This window comes from Bos indicus x Bos taurus, chromosome 6 (assembly GCF_003369695.1).
Source record: "Bos indicus x Bos taurus breed Angus x Brahman F1 hybrid chromosome 6, Bos_hybrid_MaternalHap_v2.0, whole genome shotgun sequence".
Classification (NCBI taxonomy): domain Eukaryota; kingdom Metazoa; phylum Chordata; class Mammalia; order Artiodactyla; family Bovidae; genus Bos; species Bos indicus x Bos taurus.
The window spans coordinates 29,153,595-29,180,124 of record NC_040081.1 but is presented as its reverse complement, the minus strand read 5'-3'; the positions used below and the strand labels follow the sequence as shown (position 1 = coordinate 29,180,124).

The 26,530-nt window shown below is 39.4% G+C and overlaps 1 protein-coding gene across 2 annotated transcripts in view; it reads right to left on the bottom strand.

Moving 5' to 3' along the window:
* Positions 1–17,038, bottom strand: part of UNC5C (unc-5 netrin receptor C) — a 427,174-nt gene extending 410,136 nt beyond the window's left edge. The window contains exon 1 of one of the 2 annotated variants that reach the window (XM_027544020.1): positions 16,519–17,038. In XM_027544020.1, coding sequence (XP_027399821.1) covers positions 16,519–16,642 — 124 coding nt within the window. In that variant the 5' untranslated portion in view covers positions 16,643–17,038. The remainder of the gene's footprint in view (positions 1–16,518) is intronic. The other variant, XM_027544019.1, reaches the window with a different exon arrangement.
* Between the last annotated feature and the right edge of the window lie 9,492 nt (positions 17,039–26,530).

The following is a 26,530-nucleotide window of genomic DNA, read 5'->3' as shown; positions in this document are numbered from 1 at the left end:
CCCAACCTAGACAGTGTATTGAAAAGCAGAGACATTGCTTTGCCAACAAAGGTCCATCTAGTCAAGGCTATCATTTTTCCAGTGGTCATGTATGGATATGAGAGTTGGCCTGTGAAGAAGGCTGAGTGCCAAGATGCTTTTGAACTGTGGTGTTGGAGAAGACTCTTGAGAGTCCCTTGGACTGCAAGGAGATCCAACCAGTCCATTCTGAAGGAGATCAGCCCTGGGATTTCTCTGGAAGGAATGATGCTAAAGCTGAAACTCCAGTACGTTGGCTACTTCATGCAAAGAGTTGATTCATTGAAAAGACTCTGATGCTGGGAGGGATTGGGGGCAGGAGGAGAAGGGGACGACAGAGGATGAGATGGCTGGATGGCATCACCGACTCGATGGATGTGAGTTTGAGTGAACTCCGGGAGTTGGTGATGGACAGGGAGGCCTGGCGTGCTGCAATTCATGGGGTCGCAGAGTTGGACACAACTGAGCAACTGAACTGAACTGAACTGATAGAGAAATGAAGATCTAAACTAAGATATCAAAATGGAACAGAAGTCAGCTAGAAGAATGGGATGAAACCTGAGGAGCGAACACTCATTCACAGCAAAGGGAAGAGTACAAGCTGCCATACGCACTCAATGCCAGCTTGTTAAACATATCTGAAGGATGTCCCCTTCTAGGGCTGCACTGGAACACTAGTGCCAGCTTTGGGAAAGGTGCATGCTCAGAGGAAACCATAACCACAGAGGAATACCAGGAATGGAATTAGAGGTTTAAGAACAAATATCTATGTCAACCATGCTAAGTTTAGGTCTGATTATAGAAGCAATGTAAAGCCATCAAAGGTTTTAGGAAAAAGAGCTTTACTGATGATGTATGTAGGATATGCCTAGCTTCTGTGTGGAGAATAAAGGAGAGTGAGGCAGGATGGGAAGCAGGAAAAAACTTCTTTAGTGATCCAGTTGGGAGAAACAGACATATTCAAAATGTTTCAGTAATACATGTCATCTTTCATGATTTAACATCATTAAGAGATTGAATGTAAGTGCTTACAAACATCTAACATATATGAGACTCTGAAATAAATTAATTTTTTGTTTGCTTCAACAATTTGGCTTTCTAAACTGCCCCTACTTCCTGACAAAATAATACATAAAAATGCATTCTGGCACAAAATAAATATTTTTCATATCAATTTTAAAAAACAAGACCTAAGTAATAACACACTAGAACTGCCTAAGACCATTTCATGTTCAGAAAATTAAAGTTCTGAGAAGCTTGTCTTTATTTAAAAAGTAACCAAACAAAAATACAGGAATACCCTAGAAGAAGGGGTTATAAATACAGTCTCATCTTTTTAATGGTTGTGGTTTTCCCCCTGGAAATCTTCAAAGAAAACCCACTGCAAACCAAATGTTATATACAACAGAAAAACCCAAATGAGCAGTTTAATCAATCATTAAAACAGTCTAGGCTGCTTCTGTTGGGTTTTTTAAGTGGAATAAGATGCTATAAAGATAAGTTTTCATAATCATGTAGGAACTAAACCACGCTGTTGATTCTAGGCTTCTTATTAATTTTCTCTTTTAAAAGTGGGATGTTTCCTACGATGCTGGACTTGGGAAGTGAGGGGGCTGTGGTCGGGGAGGGTTGGAGTAAAAACTACGTGCCTTAAACTTTGCTTTTTAGACAAATAAAATGGCAACAGAATCAGTGTTCAGTGGGCTTTACAAAGTGTTTCCTATGTGAGTATCATTTTAGTGGTGTTATCCTTATTTACTTGGTCAACGCATCTATTACATTGTTTGCTAAATATCCATAATTGCATTATTTTTGGTCATAAGTGCTTTGGGTTACAGCCTTCCTGTCAAGTTGACACATTTTGAGGAAAAAGCTTTTTATGCTTTCTTTTAATTTTACAATAACACATTTAAAAGGATATTTTTAAAAAGAACAAACAAGATTATTTAATGTCACAGTAGGCAAGCCACTCCAGTACTCTTGCCTAGAAAATCCCATGGATGGAGGAGCCTGGTGGGCTGCAGTCCATGGGGTCGCTACAAGTCGGATGCAACTGAGCGACTTCACTTTCACTTTTTACTTTCACACAATGGAGAAGGCAATGGCAACCCACTCCAGTGTTCTTGCCTGGAGAATCCCAGGGATGGGGGAGCCTGGTGGGCTGCCGTCTATGGGGTCGCACAGATTCGGACACGACTGAAGCGACTTAGCAGCAGCAAATTAAAGATTGAACAGATTATTTAATATTACAGTGAATTAAAAAATATAGTACTGAATGTTGTTTATAGTTAAAAGCATTTTTATGTCCATTTTTTCAAAATAAAGTTATAACTTAAGCAACAGTACTTCCATTTTATAAATGTACACTAGAAAACTTTTTTCAAGTAAAATTATGATCTGTACTTTTTTCCTTTTCCCATCATATATACATAATTAACATATATGTCTGAGAAACTATAAGACTTCAGCTATAGTTTGTTCATGAACTAATCCATTAGAAAAAAATACTTTATTACATGCAAGTGTCAATTATAAAATACATAACAGTTTATGTATCTTAATTTACCTTTTTGCCTATATTATAACATGCCCCTCACACATAAAAGAACTTTGGCCTTGCTTGGAAACTTCAGTTTAATAAATTTTGCTTCTACCCTAGGATCAGTAAATGCTTTGCTTTATATCAGTAAATTTCTGATATAAGTGAAGAAGGCTGTTTCTAGTCTTCTAGAAAGAATTTTGTTGTTTAGTTGCTAAGTCATGTTCAACTCCTTTGTGATTCCATGGACTGCAGCCTGCCAGGCTCTTCTGTCAATGGGATTTTCCAGGCAAGAATACTGGAGTGGGTTGCCATTTCCTTCTCCAGGGGATCTGCCCAACCCAGGGATCAAACCCAGGTCTCCTGCATCGCAGGTGGATTCTTTACCACTGAGTCAGAAAGAATTTAAATGTTAGCAAAAACTAAAGATTTTTCCAATTGTTTTTTCCAGTCTTTTTACTTATACTTGTCTTTACAAGTATAGCTAATGTATAGAAGAGAAAAATATAAACTGATTATTTCATTAACATTTAATAGATACTAGTTTTAGTGGAATATATTCTACATTCAGAATCTAGCATAGGAAGAAAAATCAACTAAAACATGTCCATAAAACCCAAACACACATGTGTTGAGTTTCCAAAGAGTTTTAATGTACAATTAAAATCTGACAACTTAGGATATTTTAAAATGTGATTTTTAAATCTACCAAATTCTTTTTAAGGATTTCATCTTCGACAACATACTTTTGTTGGTTTAAATGATATTTTTCCACCTGGTAGTACCCCCAATTGAGTGCAATCTTTTCATTCCTGTGATATATTCAATGATCCTCATACTAGTGCCAAGACGTACGTAATGATGATACAACAGCAACAACAATCTCTAATGTGCATCAAGCATGTAACATGTGCCAGGCACTGTGTCCTCAATTCTTCCCTTTTTACAACCCTGTTAATCTTCGTAATTCTGTGATGTAAATACTATTCTGACTCTGACATTCTTCTTACAAATGTGGGATGAAGCTAAGGTATCTTAGATTTGTATGCAATATTCAGGCTTAGAGCTAAGCTCAGTTTATTCACTTTTACCAAGAGACTTATTTATATAAAGACTGCATAAGTATTTAGTATTTCCCTAGCATAGTTGCCAAGAACACTCTTGATTGTAAACATTATTTTTTTTCAATGAATTTTGATTAACTTCCTATACCAGGAAATTATCAGACCAACATGTACATGCATATATCTAATATGTTTTAATTCCTTAAGTGTCAAAAGAAAGAAATATTAAAAAGCAAAAAAGCAGTGATCGAAACCATTCACTATTCTAAACACAGACATGATAATCACACTAAACAATAGACATTATTAAATATTATTTTAAGAAAAGTTTTCCAAGTGTAAATGAACAAATTCAACTTAACCCAAGCCATACTATACATTATGTTCACTCAAAATTTTTCAAAATGTAATTCTTCATCAATAAAAAACACACACATTGTAAAACTTCCAAGAAAGCAACAGTATATTAACATTGCAGGGTAATTTTTTTTCTAAAAACTATTCCAAACTCTAATGTAATAACTGTCCTATTTCATTCAGTTGAGCATCATCTTATAATTCTCAACATAATTCAATTTCATAATACTAGTTTATAGATATGTACAAATTTATCATGTGGCCAAATACTCTGACATTCTCTTTTCATCTTGCGATAGATTTATGCAACAGAAAAGAAAAAAATACAGAAAACAGTCACTTTTAACAGATGTTTTAGTCTGAAAAAACTCAAGTCAGCTTAGAATTAAAAATCAAAGCCTACTGGTTGAACTTAGGCATATTTCCATCTGTTATTAATGTTTGAGTTACATACTAAAGATGAGATTATTCATCAAGTCCCTCATGCAATATGTTAGTAAGTGGGATTTTGGTTAGGAATTTAATTGCATAAACTCTATGCATAGAAGCTTCCAATTCATTCAAAATAAGTCTTTACAGTGGCCTGAACTGAATTAAAACAGTTACCAGCACCAAAGAGAACTTCTTGATTTTATTATGAAACGCTTATATGAAAAGCTGTGAACATAAAAGGGAGATCTCTGTCACCCCATTATGGTTAAATAGTAGTCCTTTCTTCTTTTTCTTCCTTTTCTTTTCTTTTTCCCCCTTTCAAGCCACGCAGAGTTATGTGAGGTATTTTTTAATCATATAAAGAAAACTGAGTTAACTTTAAAACAAAAATAAACAAAAGATGTAATATCTCAGGTTATGTGTGTGTAAGATATCTCAGGTTAGACATAAATAAATTCTTAGATTACAAAGATAAATAATTCTGAGTACTCAGAAATGTGATGAGAATTCTAGTGACCATTCTGAAAATATGCACAAAGCTTATACCCAAGTGATTAGGGTCATAAGCTTAGGCAGGCCTCCCCATTGTTGCCTGTACAGGGTTTTACTAATGGTCTGATAATGGGAGGGGTGGTCAGCATGAAGGTTCTCGTAATACTTTACAGTGGTGTGAGCACGACAGCCCCTGATTAATTACTGCCCTGTTCCCAACTCACCCATTAGATTACAAAGTGACCCTCACTGTTTCCACAATGGCCTCACAGTTACAGAACACTGTCCTAGAGAATTCTTTAAGATAACTTGTTAAAAATCTTTGGATCCTATTAAAAATTTCCAGTAAAACTTCCTGTCTTTCAGATGATTAAAATGGAGATTGGAAAATATTCAAAAAATGGAAAAACAGGAGAGGGGGGATAATATAAATATTTCAACCTTTGATTTCATTGTAGACAGCATTAATAAATCAGATTGCTTAAAAATATTACCATAGTAATCTCCTTAAAGATATTAACACATATGAAGGTACATCTCTTTTTTCACTTGTGTTCTTTTTTCAATCCCCTTTTACCCCCTCCCCCAACTCCCTTGCTATTTATTCATATAACAGTGTCCAAGGAGGGGGCTTCCTGTTGTTTCAAAATACACTGAAATACTAAACACTGAGGCTAATGGTAAAAAAATCACTCCACTTTAAATGAATATCTCAAAGTAGTGCACATTAATACGTGGTTCTATGGAAACAACTCTTTCTGGATGTCAGCTTAAGCTTCTCCATATGATTTTTCTCAAAGGCTTCCTTTTAAAACCATCACTACCATTTATTATCTTCTTGTTATATAGACTGTTACTTTTGTTTCATCACAAATCTCTGCCTGCTTATTAGCAGCCCTGCCACTACTATCAGATGACATTTGTTTTACTTAATGTATGTAGTTTTAGAAAAAAATTACAGAACTGCTATTACTGCATTATATGAAAAAATTCCAGTGTACATTTAGCTGACACTGCATCAGCTGCTATTTAAACTGAGCTTAGCTAATGGACTTTTAATGTCAGCAGGGTTACGTGCAGTTACTGGCTATTAGCAGAAATGGCTCCTTTCTATAAAAATCACTTTTCCTCAAGTGTGTTGTTTGAACATTCCTTTCCCTAATTTAGTGACTGTCACTGAATGCAAAACAAACTCAAGGACTGTGGAATCTGCTGTTATCTTTAAGACCCTCTTTTTAACCTTGCAATTCAGCATTAAACAGGCAACCGCTCATTAGCATTTAGACGTGCAATCGCAAAACTTTGTGGGACATTATTATTATTACTTTGCTGTTCATAACAGAATATTACATATTTTTCTTATGAAAACACTATGTCATCCATGAACATATGATATGTAAGATAGAGAACATAGGAAACAATTCCCTGTGTGCTAGAATTTATTTGCATCTTTTAAAATCCTAGTTCAGAAATGCCAAGTGATGTGGAAACATATGGCAATAATTAACATATATTTACATATTGATGTGTCATGTAAATATATATTAACCTGCATTTAATATAATATTAAAAACAAGCAGGAAATCATATTATCCCTCTCTGTAGAATTAAATTTTTTATATTCTTTCAGTAGTAACAACTCTTTCCCCCTCAACTAATTTTATCTTTGTTCATTTAAATAAATGTATCAGTGGATATGATGGAGAAATATGGAAATAAAAACACCTGTATGGCATCTGATGGAGTCCAAGAAAATTATAAACATCCCACCTGGAAACATAATTCCATTTTATTAAGAAGTTGAAACATATCACCAGTTGAAAAACAACACAACTGACTGCCTTCAATCTGCCCAATCATAAGAGGTCACCTCAGGCAAGGTGCTTACCAGGCAAACATTGTCTCTGTTGAAGAGGGGATCCCACATGTGAATGAAACATTTTACTCATGCACAGAGGAGAGTTGGCCTTCTCTTTTGGTCTAAAAATTATAGTCTACTGTATAGGAAAATGGGCTTCCCAGGTGGCACCAGTGGTGAAGACCTACCTGCCAATGCAGGAGATGTAAGGAACACAGTTTGATTCCTGGGTGGGGAAGATCCCCTGGAGGAGGGCATGGTGACCCACTCCAGTATTCTTGCCTGGAGAATCCCCACGGACAGAGGAGCTTGCAGGCTACAGGCCAGAGGGTCGCAAAGAGTTGGACATGACTAAAGTGACTTGGCATTCACATGTGTAGGAAAATATGGTATTTCTTCTCCACATGTTTTAAACAAGCCAGTGCACGTGGAGATCCCCCAGTTTCTGTCACTTGCCGGACAAGAGAAAACTGCTTCTATCAGATAAGCCACTGCACAAATGAAGCAGAGGCAGCTCTACTGTGCACTGCCATAGACAACTTAACTACTAGTCGACAACGAGGCACTTTTTGCAGAAAAGAATATAATTTTTCAGTTAGAAACCAGGGATGAAACCCCTATTCAATGACTACATATCATTTCTTTTTTAGTAAGTTTGTTTTCATTTATTTGATAGGTTTTGTTTGCTTTGGGGGGATATTGCCAAGATTATGTGACAATGAATTCTCCTAAAACAAAGAGTTACACACACAAATTGTGCAAACATAAGTGTGTGTGTGTGTGTGTGTGTGTGTGTGTGTGTGCACGCGTGCATGCGCTCACAGATAACTCTTCATACCACTTAGAGTCTTCCAGGAAATGCCCTCCTGGGAAATAATTCCATAGATATTTCATTCTATAAAAAATGACATGTGTATCTTTCATGTGATCATTGTCTCTAATAAAGTTAATAAACTGATTAACCCCATCCCTACTTGGAAAACAAATCTATTGTTAAAATTTTTTCTAGTCATCCTTCTTCTACATTTTTTTCACCAGGTTATAGTATGTAAACTCTAATTTTCTCCAGTATGCCTTTTAAATATATATATATATAATTTATATATATACACAATATATATAGTTAAAACATGTATGTAGTTAATTTTTGTTTATATGTAAACATAAACAAAAATAAATATATATTTTGATTAATATATAAGAGAAAGATATTGGTAACATTTTCTATAAATGTGCTGTTATTTATATTAAAGATAAAACTTCATTTAAGCAAATTCTTTTCTGAGACAATTGTCCCTAATAACTCCTATATATCCTAAGAATGATATTCAATTTCTGATGTACAGGTGAGATTTAACATACAATGTTGGTATTATTAATGATACTATTTAACAGAGTAGCTGAGGAAATATAAATGCATTTTATAGAGAACTTTGAAGGATTCCATGTATCAATATATCACTTTGATTTAAGTCTAGATTTCTCAAACAAGTACATCCTGCTCAAACAAGTCTAAGTAAAATCCAAATGTGATGTATAAAAAAATACATCTTTTAAATACTTTATAAACTCTTTTGCTATGCTCATTGAAATAGATGTGTATCAAGACTATTTATATAAAGGTTTCAAGTCAGAGTGCCATTGAATAATATTATAATGAAATACTGATCTTAGGTCTCTATTCCGGATAGCACAAACAATAAATCATTTGAGCATGCCTGTTTTTCCTCAGCTTCTGAGAGCAGTTTCTGAAACAGGCTTCTGTTTTCCACCAAGCTGCATGCTCTGTGGGTGACGTTTGTAACAGGCTAGGAGGAAAATGTCTTAGGCTCTTTCAATCCTTGAATTTGATCCCCAACACATTTAGAAGTTTATGCTCTCTCATGATCTTATGGAGATACAGAAGAAAGAAGGAAAGTTGCTAAAGAAAATGACAGGTAAGGTAATTACTGTTTTCTCTAGAATGACTCCAAGATTTGCTAAACTTGCCTACTTCCATTGGGTGGCTACAATGTGTATATTTATCAAACTCTTTATTCAATGGAAGATAAGATGAATCATTTTCCCTTAGCAAAAGCTGAATTCAAATGTCAACATATTTCACACAGACATCACGCTCAAAGTGAAATTGCCATCATTTACTCTGTCTTTCCAATCAAAGTTTTTATTGTGGTAGTAATCTGGCTATTTGGTTTGGATTAGAGACAACACAGGTTTGTGATAATCACATATGATAAAACAACAACAATGCTTTCTTCACTGACCGTCACTTTTAGTTCCTGAAAATGTCAGAGAATACCATTTGTTTAAGAGTAGTCTCTGATTCAGATTTTGAAAGATTTTTTTTTAAGGTTTTTGAAATTCCAAAAAGGTAACGGAATCATCTAAAATACTCAATTTGAGTGCAAAAAACAAACTTGCAAATTCAGAGACTAGAATAGTCCCAAACTGCTCCCCTTCACTTTTGCCTGATACCTGGATGTATTTCACTATGCTTGTAATTTATAAGTGGATATTATTATACCACATGCCTATCATAGTGCACTATACTATTGTCTAAGAGAATGTACATTATGAATTATCTTAAAATAGTTATTTTCTGTACAAATGGTCTACTTTACTTCTACATTGCTCTTTCATATTTTATATTATTATGCACACTAATTTTCATGAATTTTGAAAACACCCGCATTTCCACTTAAGGACATGTTTACCCTTATAACTGGGCTACAGATGTATTTTAGTGGGCAAGCATTAATGTGTTTTTACTGGAAATGAATATTCATATACAAGATTTTTATTCTGAACAGAGAAAAAAAAACAATAACATTTGAGTTCAGTCAGTCCATGATTAAATAATCAATTAAGACATTGACTAAAATTGAAAAATGTTAGCATTCTTAAATAAACTTGTTTAATGTGCTGAGGGAGTTTCTGTTGTTTCACATTCTTAGTTAGAAGAATAGATAATACACGTTCATCTACATGAGGCATTTTTATGGCTCTCATAATTGCCAAGAAATGAATCTAGCCACAGGATCCAAATGACAATGATTAATGAAGACAAAACCCTTATCCTCACAACATTTTAAAATAAATAAGACTGGTAACTCTGGAATGAAATTTGATTAATCAATATCATCTGTTAACAGATGATTATTTGGAGCCCTCATATTTTAAGTAAGAACTCTAAGAAGCACATCAATAAAATGAAGTCTCACCTGTCTCCTCTCTCTCTCATTCCACTACCACACTACGATGAGACATGCTTATTTAATTAGAAAAGGGTATTCCCCGAACACTGGAGTTTTCAGATGTTAAGCTTATACTTTCACTACTTAAAGCACTTTTGAACCACTACCCATTGCTAATAAAAAGGTATACTGACATAAGGACAAATACCAGCATATTTGGCACTTTGAAAGCTTCAGCTCACTTTTCAAATTATAACTTCAATTTAATTAATGTCACAGTAACTTTAACACTATGTGTGAATGACTAGATATGTTTTAAGTATCAGATCTGGAGACATTCTTCTGTGGCTTTCAAAACCTCATTATATAATCCTAAGGGAGCAACTTTTGGGGGGCAGGAACTCTCAAAATGAGAAACCACATTACAACTTTAAACCTGAACTCATTTCAATTGTAAAATTATGATAATATTTTTAATATTATGTTCATAAAGAGTCCAAATATTTACAACATAGTATATGTATTAGGTTTTCATGAAAAGGCAGAAATTCTTCTAAGAGTTCTAATCAGGTAGAGAATGTAAAAAAGTTTACTGTTTTTGAGCTTGTTAGCTCATGAATACTATACAATTTTTGTTATTAAAATCTCTACAAATTTGGAGGTCATAAATATTTAAAATAAGAGAAACTATAAATTACGCAATTATTGGATTCCTTTTTAAAAACTAGAAAAAAAGAAACAGTTTTTAAAATATTGCTCAAGGCAAACTTACTATACTTAAAAAATGTCACATAAAGAATAGCGTTGAGTTTCTCATAGCTTCTATTTTAAACATCCTTGAACTAAGTGATACTGGAACAATACCCAAGGTCTCATATTCATGGAGCTCTCTTCTACAAATCCATAAGCCATCTCTGTCAAAGAAGAGCCCATACATAGCTTTAAGGAGTTAGGTTAAAAGAGAAAAAGAGTGAGAAATTTAGGACTCTCTAACTGCAGACCAGGCAATCCAAAAGTAAAAGCGCAATGAAAATACTTTAAGAGAAAGATGTGTTTTAACTCTAAATAACACAAAACTCCCAAAAATGTCTAGTTTTATCTTAAACTTTTGCCAGAAAACAGCATTTACTACAAGCATGAGGGAATTCCCTGGCTGTCCAGTGGTTAGGACTTGGAGCTCTCACTGCTGGGCCCTTAGGTTTGATTGCTGGCTGGAGAACTGATCCCTCAATCCACATGACATGGGGGGAAAAAAAAACTAAACATGAAAAAATGGCATTAACCATTAAACAAATAGAAGTATAAGTGTAGCACTTTCAAAATACGTATTATCTAGATTACCCACGTTGTTCTACATTATGATGCTGAAACTTTCTATTGCAAATACAACTTGAATGTATTAAAGTCTTGGTGATTTGCTTTCCCTTGTTTTTCTGTATTTTTGTGTTGTTTTATCATGTATTCCATTATGATTTTTAGATATACACTTGTGTCCATTTTTTTTAAAAAAAAAAACTATCCACATTTACTCAACAGGCTGGTTTTCTCAAAACAGTTATCTGAAAATCTGGAACTTACATGTAATTTTTTAAATAAAAGTATTTATTAAATAAAAGTGTTAATAGATTTATATGCAAGGTTATTTTTCAATATTCATTGTAAAGATAGAAAGTCAAAGAGTGGAGCCAGGGCTCAACAGGCTGTGACTTAACATGGCATTTTTAGAACTGGTATTAGGTTAATTTCCCGGATTGTGTGGAAAGGAATAAATGTGGCTATGAAAAGAGACAGCTTCCCACAGGCTGTTCAAAGAACCGTGCCATGCTCAGGACTCTGCAGCGGGACATTTTGGAGCATTTCCTTAGACAACTCCATTCGTGACTTTGGGGGAAGCAGTGTCCGCACGCAGCAAACCCTACTCTCGGTTCAAAATTATTGAACTTTAATTTCTTTAACTTCTAGATTTCTTTGTCTGTGGTTTACAGAGTTAGAAACCAAAGAATATTGTTGCTCATACTTTTGATGTGTTAATTCATACAGCCCTCATCTGAGTTATAGTTTACCTTATCCCCATTTTACATCTGAGGAAACTGAGGCACAGAGAATCTAAATAACTCACCAGCAGCCACACAGCTAGGAGGTGGAGGCGGCAGTATTATGAGGCAGTTGTAACCACTAAACTAATAGGCAGAATGGGCACACACCACTCACAGCCTCTAACCTGTGCCTCCCCAAAGCCAGACCAATGATATGTTAAACCTAAGTAAGATCTAATAAGACAGTTGCAATGCAAATAGCTTTAAGACCAAACCACTTCCAACCAAACTCCTGCGCTTAACACTGCAACCCTAGCTTGTCCTGTTTACTACTAACACAGGATACATGAATCCAGAAAGTACTATACCTATGTCCACTGTTATATTTCAGAATGCAAATCATAATTCTATGGTTCTGTCTTCCTCGAAGGGTGAAACTGTCTTCTCAACTCCCTAACAAATAGCACACAGTATGGGACATAATAATTGTTCAGAACTGTACTTCTACTACCATACACTATGCAAACAGCTCATGGATTTCTAATTTGAGGCGATGTTAACAGGTTTGTTCCTAACTGCCACAGATGCAAAAGTCAAACTAAAAAAGAAGACATAGGCTAAAAGAGCAAGGCAAGAATTCTGGCTCAAGCCCCATCCCCGCATGCTTCCCCATCATCGTCTTGAAGTGGCTGCCTCCCGTAGTTTTAATGTTTCTTCTGAGAGTGACTCCCTCTGCTGCTCCAGCAAAGCCATGACCTAAATCAGAAAAGTGCTAAAGGCAGTTAGGGCCCTGTGGCTGTTTGCACTAATTGGAGAACCTAGCATATATTAGAGAACAGTTATTTTTAAGTCTCAACAATAATTCTAAATATGCTAAAAGGGTTGGCTAGGAGACCTGGATGCCTCTTCCATGTCCTTAGGAGGGTTGCTTAACAAGGATCTAGTATGAATTCTGATTGTGACAACCAGACTACAACAGGAGACGCTCTAGGGCCCTTTCTTGTTGAACATGGAATCCCCGGGATCCAGAACACAGAAGGCCAGGAAGTCAGTAAATGTTAACAATTTAATGGCTCCTCAAGCTTTGCAAGTACTTGAAAAGTTTGCTCTCTGAAGCCTTTTAAGAATCCCCTAAGCTAGAAGACATGAAATTATTGTTCTAAACAAAGGTAAACTTGCTTACTTTTCCTTACTACAAATTCCAAATGCAAACTTAAGAATTTACTCTGCTCCTGAAACAGAAAAACTATATAGTATACATGTCATGAAAGTCAGTCTTCCATGCCAGTTGTCTGTTTGTACCACATCAATATGCATAAATGCATGAAAGTAATTCTTCCTCTTTTTCTTAGAAGAAGTATATTGTTTAAAAGCATTACAAGTTATCTTACAATAATACAGAATTATCCCAATATAATTAGAGTCCAGTAATTTTTTGTTCTGACTTTGGTGGTGTTAACACTCATAACACTAGTTGGTGCTAGATAAGCAGAATATCAATGCTGTGTAATCCAGGAATAAAATGCATTTCAAGAGGACACTAATTTTGAGGCAAACGACACACACACACACACACACACACACACACACAGCCTTTTCCTGGTGAAATCTTTCATTCTTGAAAGTCAGAAACACCACAAATTCCCTGGAGCTAGGAGTTCCCAGAAATCTTGAATGAAACAATTAGAACATAGCCAGAAAGGAGAAAGTTGTTGCTTAAAGCCTAAAGACTCTCCCAAGGACCTGTTTAAAATGACTGCTGCCTTTTTTCAAACCACAGTTACAAAATGAGTACACTCACAAATAATATCCATTCTGCCTTTTTATCTTAAACATCTGTTATTTTCTTGGCTGTCTCTGAAGACACGTATTTCCCAAAACTTCCAATTTTCTAGTATCTTTCTAACAACAGAATAAAAAATCTTATCCACATTGTAAAGTGCTTATATTAACTTTCTCATCTTAATTGCATACATAGTTCCATTCATAAAAAGTCGTTTATCTCCATCTTTAAGCCCTCAGCATAAGGAAATCATACCTTGAGGGAGCAACAGCATCTTTTATTTCCCTAGTGATCTAGTCCAAAGAGAGAGGAGAAAAAATAGAAAAAAATTAGAAGGAAAGAAAGGTCTGACTTCCTTATCAAACCATTATAGGAGTGTGATTCTGAGAAGAAAGTGTATTTAATAGTAGTTCAACAGAAAACAGGCTGGAAGAATGGATTAGAGTGATAGTGATGGTAACAGAAAGTAGAGTTTGGTGCTTTCTACATTTCTGACACCTAACAGGAATATCTGGTATCCTGAAATACAGAGGAAGCCAAAGATTAAAAGGGTGGAATAGTGTGTCTCTCAAAGACAAGATTCAGTCTGTCCACCAGGAACTGAAAGAAAAATAATAAACAGAGAAAAACAGCAGTGAAATGCACAAACCCAAAAGAATACATTTAATTGTTCCACTTAAGATCAGAAGAGTTTGTTAAATCCCCAATCTTTGGCTTGCCTGGTCTATGAAATGAAAAAAAGTGTAAGAGGCAAACGCTCAGTCTATCCTGGGCATCTTTTCTTTTAATCGCTTCTCCCCTCTTCTTTCAATATTAATCCACTTACAATCTTCTGTTTGATTATCTTTATTGATCTTTTTTCCTACCCAGTCTTTTTAATTTGGCTGTAGTAAGCTCTCGGCAGGGATCCTATATCTCCCATTTGGCATCTTTGGGGACTTTAACTTGTCCTTTTCCCAAACAGTTCTCTCACTGCCTGGTCCCCCTTCCGTCCCCACCTCCACCCCCACCCTATAGCTTAGTCCTTTGTGCGCCCAATAACAGCAGGCGAATTCCACAGGGAGTCACGCGGCTGATTCCACAACAATTCATCAGGTTGCTCACTTCAACTTGCAAACGCCCCCTCTAAGTACCCTCAGCTGCCGTCCTGAGAACTTCTTCCAATTTCAAGAAACCTACAATAAGTTTATGATTCTCAATGGGGATTCCTTTGTAAAATAGACAGACAGACGAGCTTTAGAAATATGAATAAGAAAACCAGAGCAAAACCTCGGGGATGGTAGGCATCTGGCTAGAAGAGAAGGATTTATGAGCGTGGCTACTTAGCTAGGCAGCAGGAAAATTTACTCCCCGAAGTAGCTATGGCTAATTCACAAAGCCTAACTAATCACTTAGCGCCCCACCCGGGCCACACCAGCCTGCGCCGGGCGCCCGCCTCCACCTCCCACGCGCTCGCCCCCAGCTCCTCCGCAGATCTGCGGGAATGCTGTCGCTAACCTCCGGAGTGTCTGAGCATCTCCCAGGGAGTTGAGGCTCTCGCCGCACCTCCTCTGCTTTCCAAATTTGGAAAGAGTGTAACCGAGATGATAGGATGCCTGGATTACCTCCGAACGCTGCGGAAGCTTCCTCCACCCCCACCCTCATCCCAGAGAAAAGCTGAGCTGCCAGCGCGGAGCCACCGACCACCACAAAATTGGGCGGCAAGACCCAGGGGGGCGCTCGGCTAGGCCAGGAGGTGGAGGGGGGTCAGAGGACCCGAGAGAGACCCCGGAGAGGGGAGTCTTGGCTTTCTCCTTTCAGTCTCTTCCACTCCGCTTGGAAGGGCTCGGAAGGCAGGGATTTGCCTCCATCACCTCAAACTCCGAGCGCAAGAAGAAAACGGCGGTCAGCCTCTGTGCCTCCCCTCCGCCCTTACCCACCCTTAACTCCTGGCTGAGCTCCTCTAGATCCCGGGTGTGCCCAGGACCCCGGCACTTATTTTTTAAAGCTCAGACGCATTAAAATGTCAGTTATAAAGTGGCCGGGTTACCCCCGGGGAGTTTCGGATTTAGTTTGAACGACCAGTCCGTTTCCTCAGAGCTGAGAGGTTTTAAGTTTCTCCGTCGCCGACAAGCAGGGCGACCCGGAGAGGGTACGAGAGCGGGGAGGCGTGCACACCCCGGGCCTGTCGGGGGCTGGGACGCCGTCCTGGTGCCCCGCGAATCTCTACTGCGCCCAGGGCAGCCGCCGAGGGGCACCGGCGTCGGAGGGTCTCCGGCCGCAAGGGACACGTTATCTTAGCTGAGTGCTCTTGGATCTGGCGTCTTCAGAGACTCACTGAAGATCCCGCAAACCCAGACGTGGCACAGCGCGGGGAGCCTCTGCGCATCAGAGAGCATCCGCGGCAGGCCACGCCGCCGCCCGCACCCAGAGTCCCTCCAAACCTCGGTGTGCGCAATGTACGACGACGTGTGAGTGTCGGACAGAAAGTGCAAAAGACACCCCAGGCTCCCACATGCCCAGGGGTAGATGCGTGTCCACACTCCGTGCGTCCCTGGCCCCGCTGTGCCCATCTCGGATGACAGATTAAAAATAATCATGACCAAAGCTTCCTGATTAGTTGGAAAAGTAGAATTTAAAGTGATTTCCAGTTGAGGGAAACGAGGCGAAGTAAGGAAGTCAGGAGAACTGGGGAGAAGGAGAGAAAGGAGGAGGGAAGCCCGAGAACCGAAGAGAGGCGGCCGCGGAGCCGGCGGACCCCCTTACCTTGGGCGGCCGAGCCGGTGCCGCTGGCGCTGAGCAGCGCCAGGGCAGGTAGCACGAGCATCTGCAGCACGTATCCCAGTCCCAGTCCGCAGCGGGCCGCTGTCGCCCGCAGACCTTTCCTCATCGTCGACCGAAGTGTGCCGGGGGGAACCACACACACAGAGGCGCGCCAACAGCCGAGAGCCCCACTGGGCTGCGCCGAGTCGGGGCACCGCGAAGCTGTCTGAAGAAATAATGATCACCGAGCTCCACACTCCACTTTCTCCTAGGGCAGGGGCCAAAAGAGGGTGGGGAGAAGACGCCGAGGAGGAGTTTGCAGGTCCCTCTTTCCCAGCGCCTTCCAAACCAGCGGCTTCGCGAGAGGCTGCTCTGCCCCCACTTGGGAAGTCCGCGGAGGCGCAAGGCGGCCACCTCGTCGCTTCCCTCGGCAGCAGGAGCAGCCGCAGCTCCGCCGCGCGCCGAGCCTGGACTGCTCCCTGGGTCCCCTCGCCTGTGCCGAACACACACAGGCACGCGGGGGGCGGGGGGGGGGCGGAGGGAGAGGAAGAAACAGCGAGAGGAGGGGGCAGCGGAGGGAGGGAGTTGCGCACAGTGAGGCGCTCGCGGCTCCAATCGCAAGGTTCTCCTGCGGGCGGAGAGACTTCCCGGCTGCCGCCGCTGCCGCTGCTGCTGGGTGGCCAGAGAGGGTCACCTCCTAGCGCGGGGCGCACAGGGGCGCGGAGGCGCTGGCCGCGGAGGCGAGGAGGGCCCAACCCAAGTCGATTGAGGGGTAAGAGGCGGCGGGAGCGCGCCCGCTCGCGTTATGTAAGCGGGGAGTGAGGGAACAGCGCGCCCAAAGCCGGAGGTGGAGAGCGGCGGTGGGTTAATCTGCGGAAGCTGAGAAGAGAGGGACCTGAGGAAAGCCGCGGCTCGGGAAAGTGGGAGCGCGCCTGCCTCCCGCGGTGCGCCAGACCTGGACTCCGACAGCGCCGCGGGCGCGCACCAGCCGCTTGGCCGCGTCCAGTGGAGCCCAGCCTGCCGCCTGCCAGCTACACCGCGGGGCCGCCGCCGGAGCCCTACTACCCCGGGCTGGACTCGCCGTACCACTTCAGGTCTCGAAACTGAGTAAGCCGGGTTCCAGCCAGAGCTGAAGTCCTGCGTGCCGGGGAAGAAGGCAGGAAGCTTTTGCAGTGCCCCAGTTCGCTTGGGGTCGTCAACGCCAAGGCAACTCAGACTGCGTTATGCTCTGGGCTTCTCTGTAGTGGAACAGTAACTAAAAGCTCAAGGAAAACTCCTTCTTCAGCAGAGATTTATTTTCGTGCGGCTTGGGCGCTGGCAAGGTTGAGTATGTAAAGCGTGGTGAGATGATACCGGAAAAACTCCCAGAATCAGTGCCCAAGAGAATTTGTAGATACTCACTTAAAGTGATGGTGGAACCTGTGACATGTCTTCCATATTCCTAACGGTGTGTGTAAGGACTCAAACTGCAATGAATTTTTGTTAAGTTTTTACTCAGGAAAGAACTGCCTGGGTAGCTAGGTCGTGGATCCCTGTTGTAATGATGAAGGGGAAATATAAGAACGGGTGGATAAAATAAGGAAAGGCTGGATAAAAGGAAAGTGGATGGATTAAAAGTTCAATACACATTGGCAAACTGACCTTCCAGGAAGAAGAAAACCACTTCCCAAGATTATTACATTTCTAATACTAAATAATACGTTGGGCAAATTTTAAGCTCTTGTTGCCAAGGGGTCAATGTGAAAACACACACACAAGCAGAAAGCTTGTGGTCTGATCTGGCTGTGGTCCTAACTCATTCTGTTATCCTGGACAGGTCAGGTAAACTGCATGTCTCAGTTTCTTCATCTGTGAAATATTTCATTTAGATGGTTTCAGAGTTAACCCCCATCTAAACCTCTAGCCCATAAGGCCTGTCTTGGATAAGTCTGGTAGGTCTGAAAAGGTCATTCTTGGCAAAGACATTGACAAATTGGTCATTTCTTATTTCTGTGGAGGCACAGACTGCCATATTAAAACCACCTCTTTACTCTCTTCAGCTTCCTCTTACCAAGATATTTTGGTAAGAAGATCAGAGGTGCCTGTGTCAGACTGCCTGAGTTTAATTCTTACCGTTTCTTATTTACTAGCCAGAAGATATTGAAAAATAAAGCCTAATGCCTCAGTTTTTTAATCTGCAAAATGGGTCTATTAGCAGTAACTATCTTCTAGGATCTTGTGAGAGATAAATGAGTTAAACATCTGTGAAGTGCCTGACACATAAAATTGTTAGCTATTGTTCTTACCTTTGAGGAACGATTCTCATCAGCTGCATGTTATCTAGACCAGTGCTGTCCAACAGAACATTCTGCAATGAGAAATGTGTTTATGTCTGTGCTTTTCAAAATGGTAGTCATTAGACACATGTGGCTGGTGAGAACTTGCAAGGTAACTAGTGGGAATTTTTTTAATTGCCACATGACTAGGGGCTACCATGTTGGAAAGTTCAGATAGGCCACTCACAATCTGTATTTTGGGGATGTCATCAACAGAAAGGGTTATGATTATATTTCATATTTGTCTATAATTTTTCCAAGAAGAACAGCAGCTTAAATACTAAGAAGCCCCCATATATCCTTATTATATTAACAATCCTCAGAGGTTAAAGCCTCTGTCTGCAATGCAGGAGACCTGGGTTTGATCCCTGGGTTGGGAAGATCCCCTGGAGAAGGAAATGGCAACCCATTCCAGTATTCTTGCCTGGAGAATCCCATTGGATGGAAGAGCCTGGTGGGCTACAGTCCACGGGGTTGCAAAGAGTCAGACACGATTGAGTGACTTCACTTTCAAAGTGTATTTATTCATTTGCAATTTTATTGTCTATCTTTTCTAACTATAATTTAACTCTTTGTAAGGTGGATACTTTGCCTTGTTCACCATTTCATCCCTCGCTCCTAATATAGAACCCAATATATAGTTGATGCTCAATCAGTCTTGATTGATTGATTGCCAAAAAGGGCTCAATAAGGGAGAATTCCCAAGTCTAGTTGGTTAAATAGAATTAAACTGTCACATAATTATATTCGGGTCACTGAAGTGCCCAGTGACAGACTCTGCATAAAATTAATTCTTTGAAAGAAAGTGTAAGAGGTAAGAAGGGGAAAAGTAGTTCAATACTGAAATTAAATCTACAGAGAGCAGGAGAATTGTTTGAGAAATGGTACATAGAGGTGAGGTGAGAAGGAGAAGGAAGAGCTGGTGCACAAGGACAAGGACAGGAAACATACCAGTAAATCTGTCAGCTTTTCCAAGCAGGTGACTTTCCTATAATCTATAATTGCCAAAGGAACTTGCCTTGTGTATCAACATCCTGCCTAGTTTTTTCTTCATGGAAAAGATGATGCAAGTGTTGCATGTAGGCATCTGGGCTAGACTGCTAACTACTCATTTACTTAGATCTGGGCTCAAATGACACCACTTAGAGATTCCTTCTTTGACCAACTTACCTAAAATAGCACCTACCACATCACCCTTGATATATTTACCTGTTTTGATTTTCCATATACTTATTTTATAAAACATATATGCCTGTGTTTAAGTATACATAGATATATATGTATTACATATGTGTGTCTGTTGGGTAGTCTCCAATAGAATATATGCTCCTCAAGGGGAGGAATTTTTTCTTAACACTTTCACTGATCTATACCCCGTGCCTAGAAAACTGCCTAGTACATAATAGGTGGTCAATAAACATTTCTTGAATATTGAGTGGATGAATGAGAGCTAATGGATCTTAAAACTATGTCCTCGATTAAAACTTTTTTTTTTACCCCAAGACAAATTTTCAAATTATTAATAGGGTTTTCCAGCTGTTGAATAAATCAAACTGGGGCAAATTCTCACAAAAATGAATTTAAATATGAGTTTTTCAGGATTGGAATACCACAGGTGTTTAAGGAACAGACATGAAATTCATCTCATTTTGAAAAATAAAAAGCGTCATTTAAATCCATGTACAAGGGCTTCCTTTTTCTTGGCTGCAGTGAGTGGAGAATTAACTCTGGGATAATAAATCCCAGTGACAGGTGCTAATGGGAATTAAGCATGCAAATCCCCCGCATATCCCTCCAGAAATCTACACGGAGAAAAGTATGCTATTTAGCATGTAGGCTGCTTAGTTATAATATTATTTACTGTAAACTAGTATGGAGAAAGCTTCCAGCTTAAGGCTTATGACATAAAAAACAGTGAAAATGTATTTTAATTACAAAAATATTCTCTTTCATTTCACCTTATATGTTTGGGTCTCTGTTTTTTGTATTTTTATATGTTTTTTAAAATGAATCATATCAGAGATATTAACGCAAACACAGAAGAAGGAGGATTTTAGTGAGCTCATCAATAGGATAGTGAGGAGGAAACTCACTGTGAATTGGGAGTTCGTAGGCCTCAGGAAACACCACTGATAGACATCCATTGAGGTGAGACAGGTGGTCCAGATTCAATTGGTTCAGTGCCCCTCTCTGCCTCAGCCATCGAAGAGAATTTGACCTACTGTAAGCCCATACACTCTGGGGGTTTATGCTTTATACTAATTGTATTAGACAAGACCTTTTAGGCTGCAAGTGATAGAAACCCAACTGAAACCACCTTAAGCAAAAAAGATAATTTATTGCTTAACATAACTTACAAGACATAGAAGAAAATATCTACATTAACAATGGCTAACATTTGTCACACACAGTGTGCCAGTCACTGTTCTAAGTTCTTTACATAATCTATCTCATTGAATCCTCAAAATGAGGGTTCAGTTAAAGTACTGTTATTATCTCCATTTTATACAGGAGGAAACAGAGGAGTTAAGTAATTTTTCCAAATCTGATTTCAGGGATCATGTTCTGCATCGAATAATTTAAACACCACCACTCACAGGACTTAGACCTTCCCTAGCATCCCCCAGTCTCTTGGTTCTGCTCTCCTCTGTTTTAGCTTCATTCAAAAGCCCACAGTGTCCATACTGGGAGGTGGCAGTCCCAGGTCTATATTGTCTTTAACATTATCAGTCTCAACACAAAGAGCACTCTCATTCCCATCTAGCTGACAAACTCCCAGAATCATGACCCTGGCCTATTTTGGGACATGTAGCCAAACCTGAGCTAATCATTATGGCCGAGTGATTAGAACATACTTAATGGCAAGATCTAGATCATGTGCTAATTTCTAGGACCTGGGAACTTGGAATGACAGTGGGGAGAAGGGGTTCCCCAAGAGGAAAATTAATGTACTGAGAAGGAATATTAATATGAAAGAGAATGTGCCAAGAGAATGGATGTAGGACAGACAAAATTGCTCTGCCTATTCTGTGGTGTGGAAGGGGAGAACGAGTTCTTCTCCAGGCTTGAGTTTTGTGCCATGACACATCACTGTACCAAATGAAGAGCATTAATTAAGGGGGGCTGAAGAACAGCTTCTAGTAGATTGCTTTTTGCATTAATTGACTGGGAGAATTGAGTACTATTCAATTCAGTTCCATTCAGCTCAATGCAATCCAATTAAAGTTCAACTCAATTTAATTCAGAAAACTTTCACTCAGCCCCTGCTATACTGAGGCACCGTGATTCCAGGATCTCTGATAAAAAAAATTCATGAGTAATGATCCTTGTGTACCAAGGGTTTACAGTCTAACAGGTAATATAGATGAGTAACAAAAGGATTTCACAATAAATACCGAAATGTGGTGGAAATATAAAGATATGAGAAAATCTTAAGGAATCTGAGAAGAAAATTAACCAGAGGGACAACTTAAGCACTTGTGTATTAACACTGCTAACCTGAATACCAATGGTTTATTTATCTTGAACAATAAGAAATCTGGGAGTGGGCCATCAGGGTCACTTTGGACTAAAAGCTGCTTAGTTATGTCCTTTTCATGACTTGGCTTCATGTTTCATAATATGTGCTGTGCATGCTCACAGTTTCTCGATGGGCTGTCCACCTCCAGCCATCATGGTGCACTTTCCAGGCAGGAAGAAGAAGGAACGGCAGGCCTTAGTGGATGCAGCCGGCATAGTCGCCTTCTAAATCACATTCCTGGAAGTGCTCAGCTCAATGAGTTTTCATTTTCTCAATGGCGCTCCTAAAGCAGTCATATGTAGGGGACAAAGAAAGGGGTGTTGTGCATGTTGGCTGGATCATCTATGTTGGTCACAATTCTATTGAAGAGGAGGGATGAGAGGAAGACACAGAGAAATACGTGAAGACAGAAGATGACAGTGTATCTAGAGAATTGTGAGTACATGGAAAGGCACTCTTCTGTCTATAGTTGAGTAAAAGGGAGGAAGTGTTTTCTATCATACTGGTAAATAAAAGGATGGGACAGACTGCATTCTTCAGTCCCCACTAGAGAGTATTTATTGAAAATTTGGAAAGCAGGTAGTCCTGAGATAACATCTTCTCCTCAAGGGCTTTATAGTTGGGGCACAGAGATAATATTTTGAAAAAAAGAAGAAACAAAGCAAATTAAAAAAAAAGGAACCATAACATAAAAGATTGAGAAGAGAGAAAAGAAAGTGAGAAATAGGATACTTTATGGAGTGGTGGCAAGATTCTGAACCAGGAAGTATAGATTTAAGTCTCCATTTATCTAAGTTATTTGTTCAGATTTCCTGCAATTTCTTTGGACTTGAATTTCTTTGTTATAAAAAATAGAAACAATATGAACACATAAAGTGCCCCGAAGATGAAACGTGTATGAAAGTGCTTTGCAATGTGTCTGTACTTAGGACATTATTATGATATATTCTGTATTGTCCATAGTACTTAATTTGAATAATCATCTAAGGAATGGCATCAGTGATGTGGCTCTCCATACATGAGCCGCACCTTCTCAGTGAAACCTTGGAGCTGTTCTCAGTAGCATCCTCACTTTTGCCACATCACATATCCCATTACTAAAATCCACCCAAATCTGCTACTGATACCTCCTGGAGACCCACCTCATTATCTCCAATCCCACAGGCATGTTCCTAGTGGTCTCTCCTAGTTATTTCCTTAGTAGCTAGTCTGTTCTCATATTCCAACCCAGCTCTCCAGACACTCCAGAATGACCTTGTAAAATGCAAATCCATACTTTTACTGTCCTAAAAACTTGTTCATTCCTCATTATCTTAGGCCCCCTTTCCCAAAGTCCATTACAAGGAACTCCTGTTCTTTAAAAAGGAGTTCTGGAGTAAAGATAGTGTGCTAGACTGCACTGTTCAGATTTTTGCTCCTTGTCTATTAACAGGCTTGCTTTTGCCTTTGAAGTCCCACCCACCACAGTGGGATGGACTTCTCTACCTCACTGGTGGCAGCTTAGCCACGGGACTGGCTTTTCCCAATGAATGTGGGCAGGTGCTACAGAGTGCCAGTTCCTTCTATTGCATACTTCTACTCACTTTGATGCACTCCTGCCACAAGTCATGGGAAGAACATTCCCCAGGTAGCCACCACTCAAAGTGAATGAGAGACCCATGAAGTGAGCTATAGCCTGCAGCTCGGGACCTGCAGCTCGGGACCTGAGTCCAGCCTAGTTTACCTAACATGTGGCAGGCCCAATCACCCATAAGCAAGACTTAAAAAAAAAAAAAATCAAAAGCTTGTAGATTTCACCCCAACTTCTCAAGTGATTTTTTTATGCAGCATTATCACAGCAAGAGGTGCCTGATAAACATAGTGGGAGAAATCATGTCCTCACATTAAGTTAAAGATAAATCAGATGGTAATCCCCTCTGTTGTGCTAATAAGCTAGTAGAAAATAAGACAGAATAGAGAACAAAATAGGGTGACTCTAAGAAGTACAGCGGAAGAGGTACAGAAGCATAGCTATGATAGGTGAGAGGAAAGAGGACTTCAGATTGAAATGACTAGTGCATTAAAAGAGAGCACATTGGGCCTGGGCCTTGAAGGATAAATAGCATTTATGTTTGTGAAGTTGGAAAGGATAGCATCTCAGGAAGAAGAAACAGCTGGGGCAAGAAGAGGAAAGAAGAGTACAGCATGGATGTCAAATATGGACCAGCTTTGTTTGGAGTCCAGAAAGCATTGTGTTTAATATAATTACTAATTATAATTTTATTTTACTTTTTTAAATTTTTAATTAATTAATTAATTATTTTACTAATTATAATTTTAAAAATTCTTACACTTAACATTTTTGAACACATTAGTCTGACATCTTATATATTTTGTTACAAATTACAATATGAAATCTTTTATATTTTGTTACATATTTGGTTATATATTTTGTTACAAATTACAATATGAAGTAGGTATTATTAATATCTTTACTATGCTGCTGCTAAGTCACTTCAGTTGTGTCCGACTCTGTGCAACCCCATAGACGGCAGCCCACCAGGCTCCCCCGTCCCTGGGATTCTCCAGGCAAGAACACTGGAGTGGGTTGCCATTTCCTTCTCCAATGCATGAAAGTGAAAAGTGAAAGTGAAGTCGCTCAGTCGTGCCCGACCCTCAGCGACCCCATGGACTACAGCCTTCCAGGCTCCTCCATCCATGGGATTTTCCAGGCAAGAGTACTGGAGTGGGTTGCCATTGCTATAAGCGTGGTTAAAGAAGTCAAGGATTAGAGGAGGCAAGTAACTGGTGTACTTAAATTGGGATCTGAACTTTAGTTTGTCTGAAAGAAAGAGAAAGTCATTCATTTGTGTCTGACTCTTTGCAACCCCGTGAACTGTAGTCCATGGAATTCTCGGGGCCAGAATACTGCAGTGTGTAGCCTTTCTCTTCTCCAGGGGATCTTCCCAACCCAGGGATTGATTGAACCCAGGTCTCCCAAACCGCAGGTGGATTCTTTACCAGCTGAGCCTCTTGTCTGGAGGCAGGCAAATACAGCAAGGTAAATTTGAACAGTAAGGTAGGACTGATTTTTGTAGATTGCTAGGTGGTCTATTCCACATTATGCCTATGCCATTACAGGGCTTCCTAGGTGGCGCTAGTAGTAAAGATCCCACTTGCCAATGCAGGAGACATAAGAGATATGAGTTTGATCCCTGAGTTGTAAAGATCTCTTGGAGTAGGAAATGACAACCCACACCAGTATTCTTGTCTGGAAAAATTCCATGGACCAAGGAGTCTGGAACTACAGTCCATGGGGTCGCGAAGAGTCAGGATTAGTTAAATACAATTCTAGATTTTCCATCATCTTGAACACTCTGCAAATAATGTTACCTTATCTGATCAGTAAACTGATGTGAAAACTTTAGGAAGTTCAGATCAACTGCTCTCTTCATGAAAAAGCACATATAAATCCTATTGTAAAATTACATCTATGCATTATATTCCACATTTATAAAATAGAGAAGAACTCATAGAGGCATTCTTAAAACCAAAATTACCAAAACATTCTGATTTATCAAAAAAATTACCTTGATTACATGAACATTTTTAATAGAAAAAGTTGCCATGGAAGGATCTTTTTTTTCTTTGTAGTTCACACAACTAAACTGTTAGAAGTCTGCTCCTTTATATGTGGGAATTCTAGGAATATTATTTTTATGTAAACACCTAAATTTTCTATAAACCGATCAGAATTGAGTTTTATCTTAAAAGATCTTTTAAAGGGCTTTGGGCAATGATGAGATGCTAGCATGATCACATCTTGCATTAATGTGCAAAATGAATTTAAGTGGGAAGAGTCATGGAGTCTTTTCCAGTCATTAAAATGGAAAGCAGTGAAAGCCTGAACATAACAAGTAACAGACAGAAGAGGGGATGTTCAGTTGGGATGGTGGGTTACTAATTCCAGAACACAGGATGACAACTTTGTATCATTAAATATTCATGGTATAATTAAGAATAAACTATGTAATCCCCAAAAGCCACTTGCAATAGTAAACTATCCTCAATTTAATTAAAGGCATTAAAGAATTAGAAATAAGATTTAAAGGGTGAGAGGGACACATTAATTTCTTAAGACTACTTGTGCTCATTGGGGCTTGAGGTGGTTTGTTCAAGAAATATTGTAATGATTCACTAA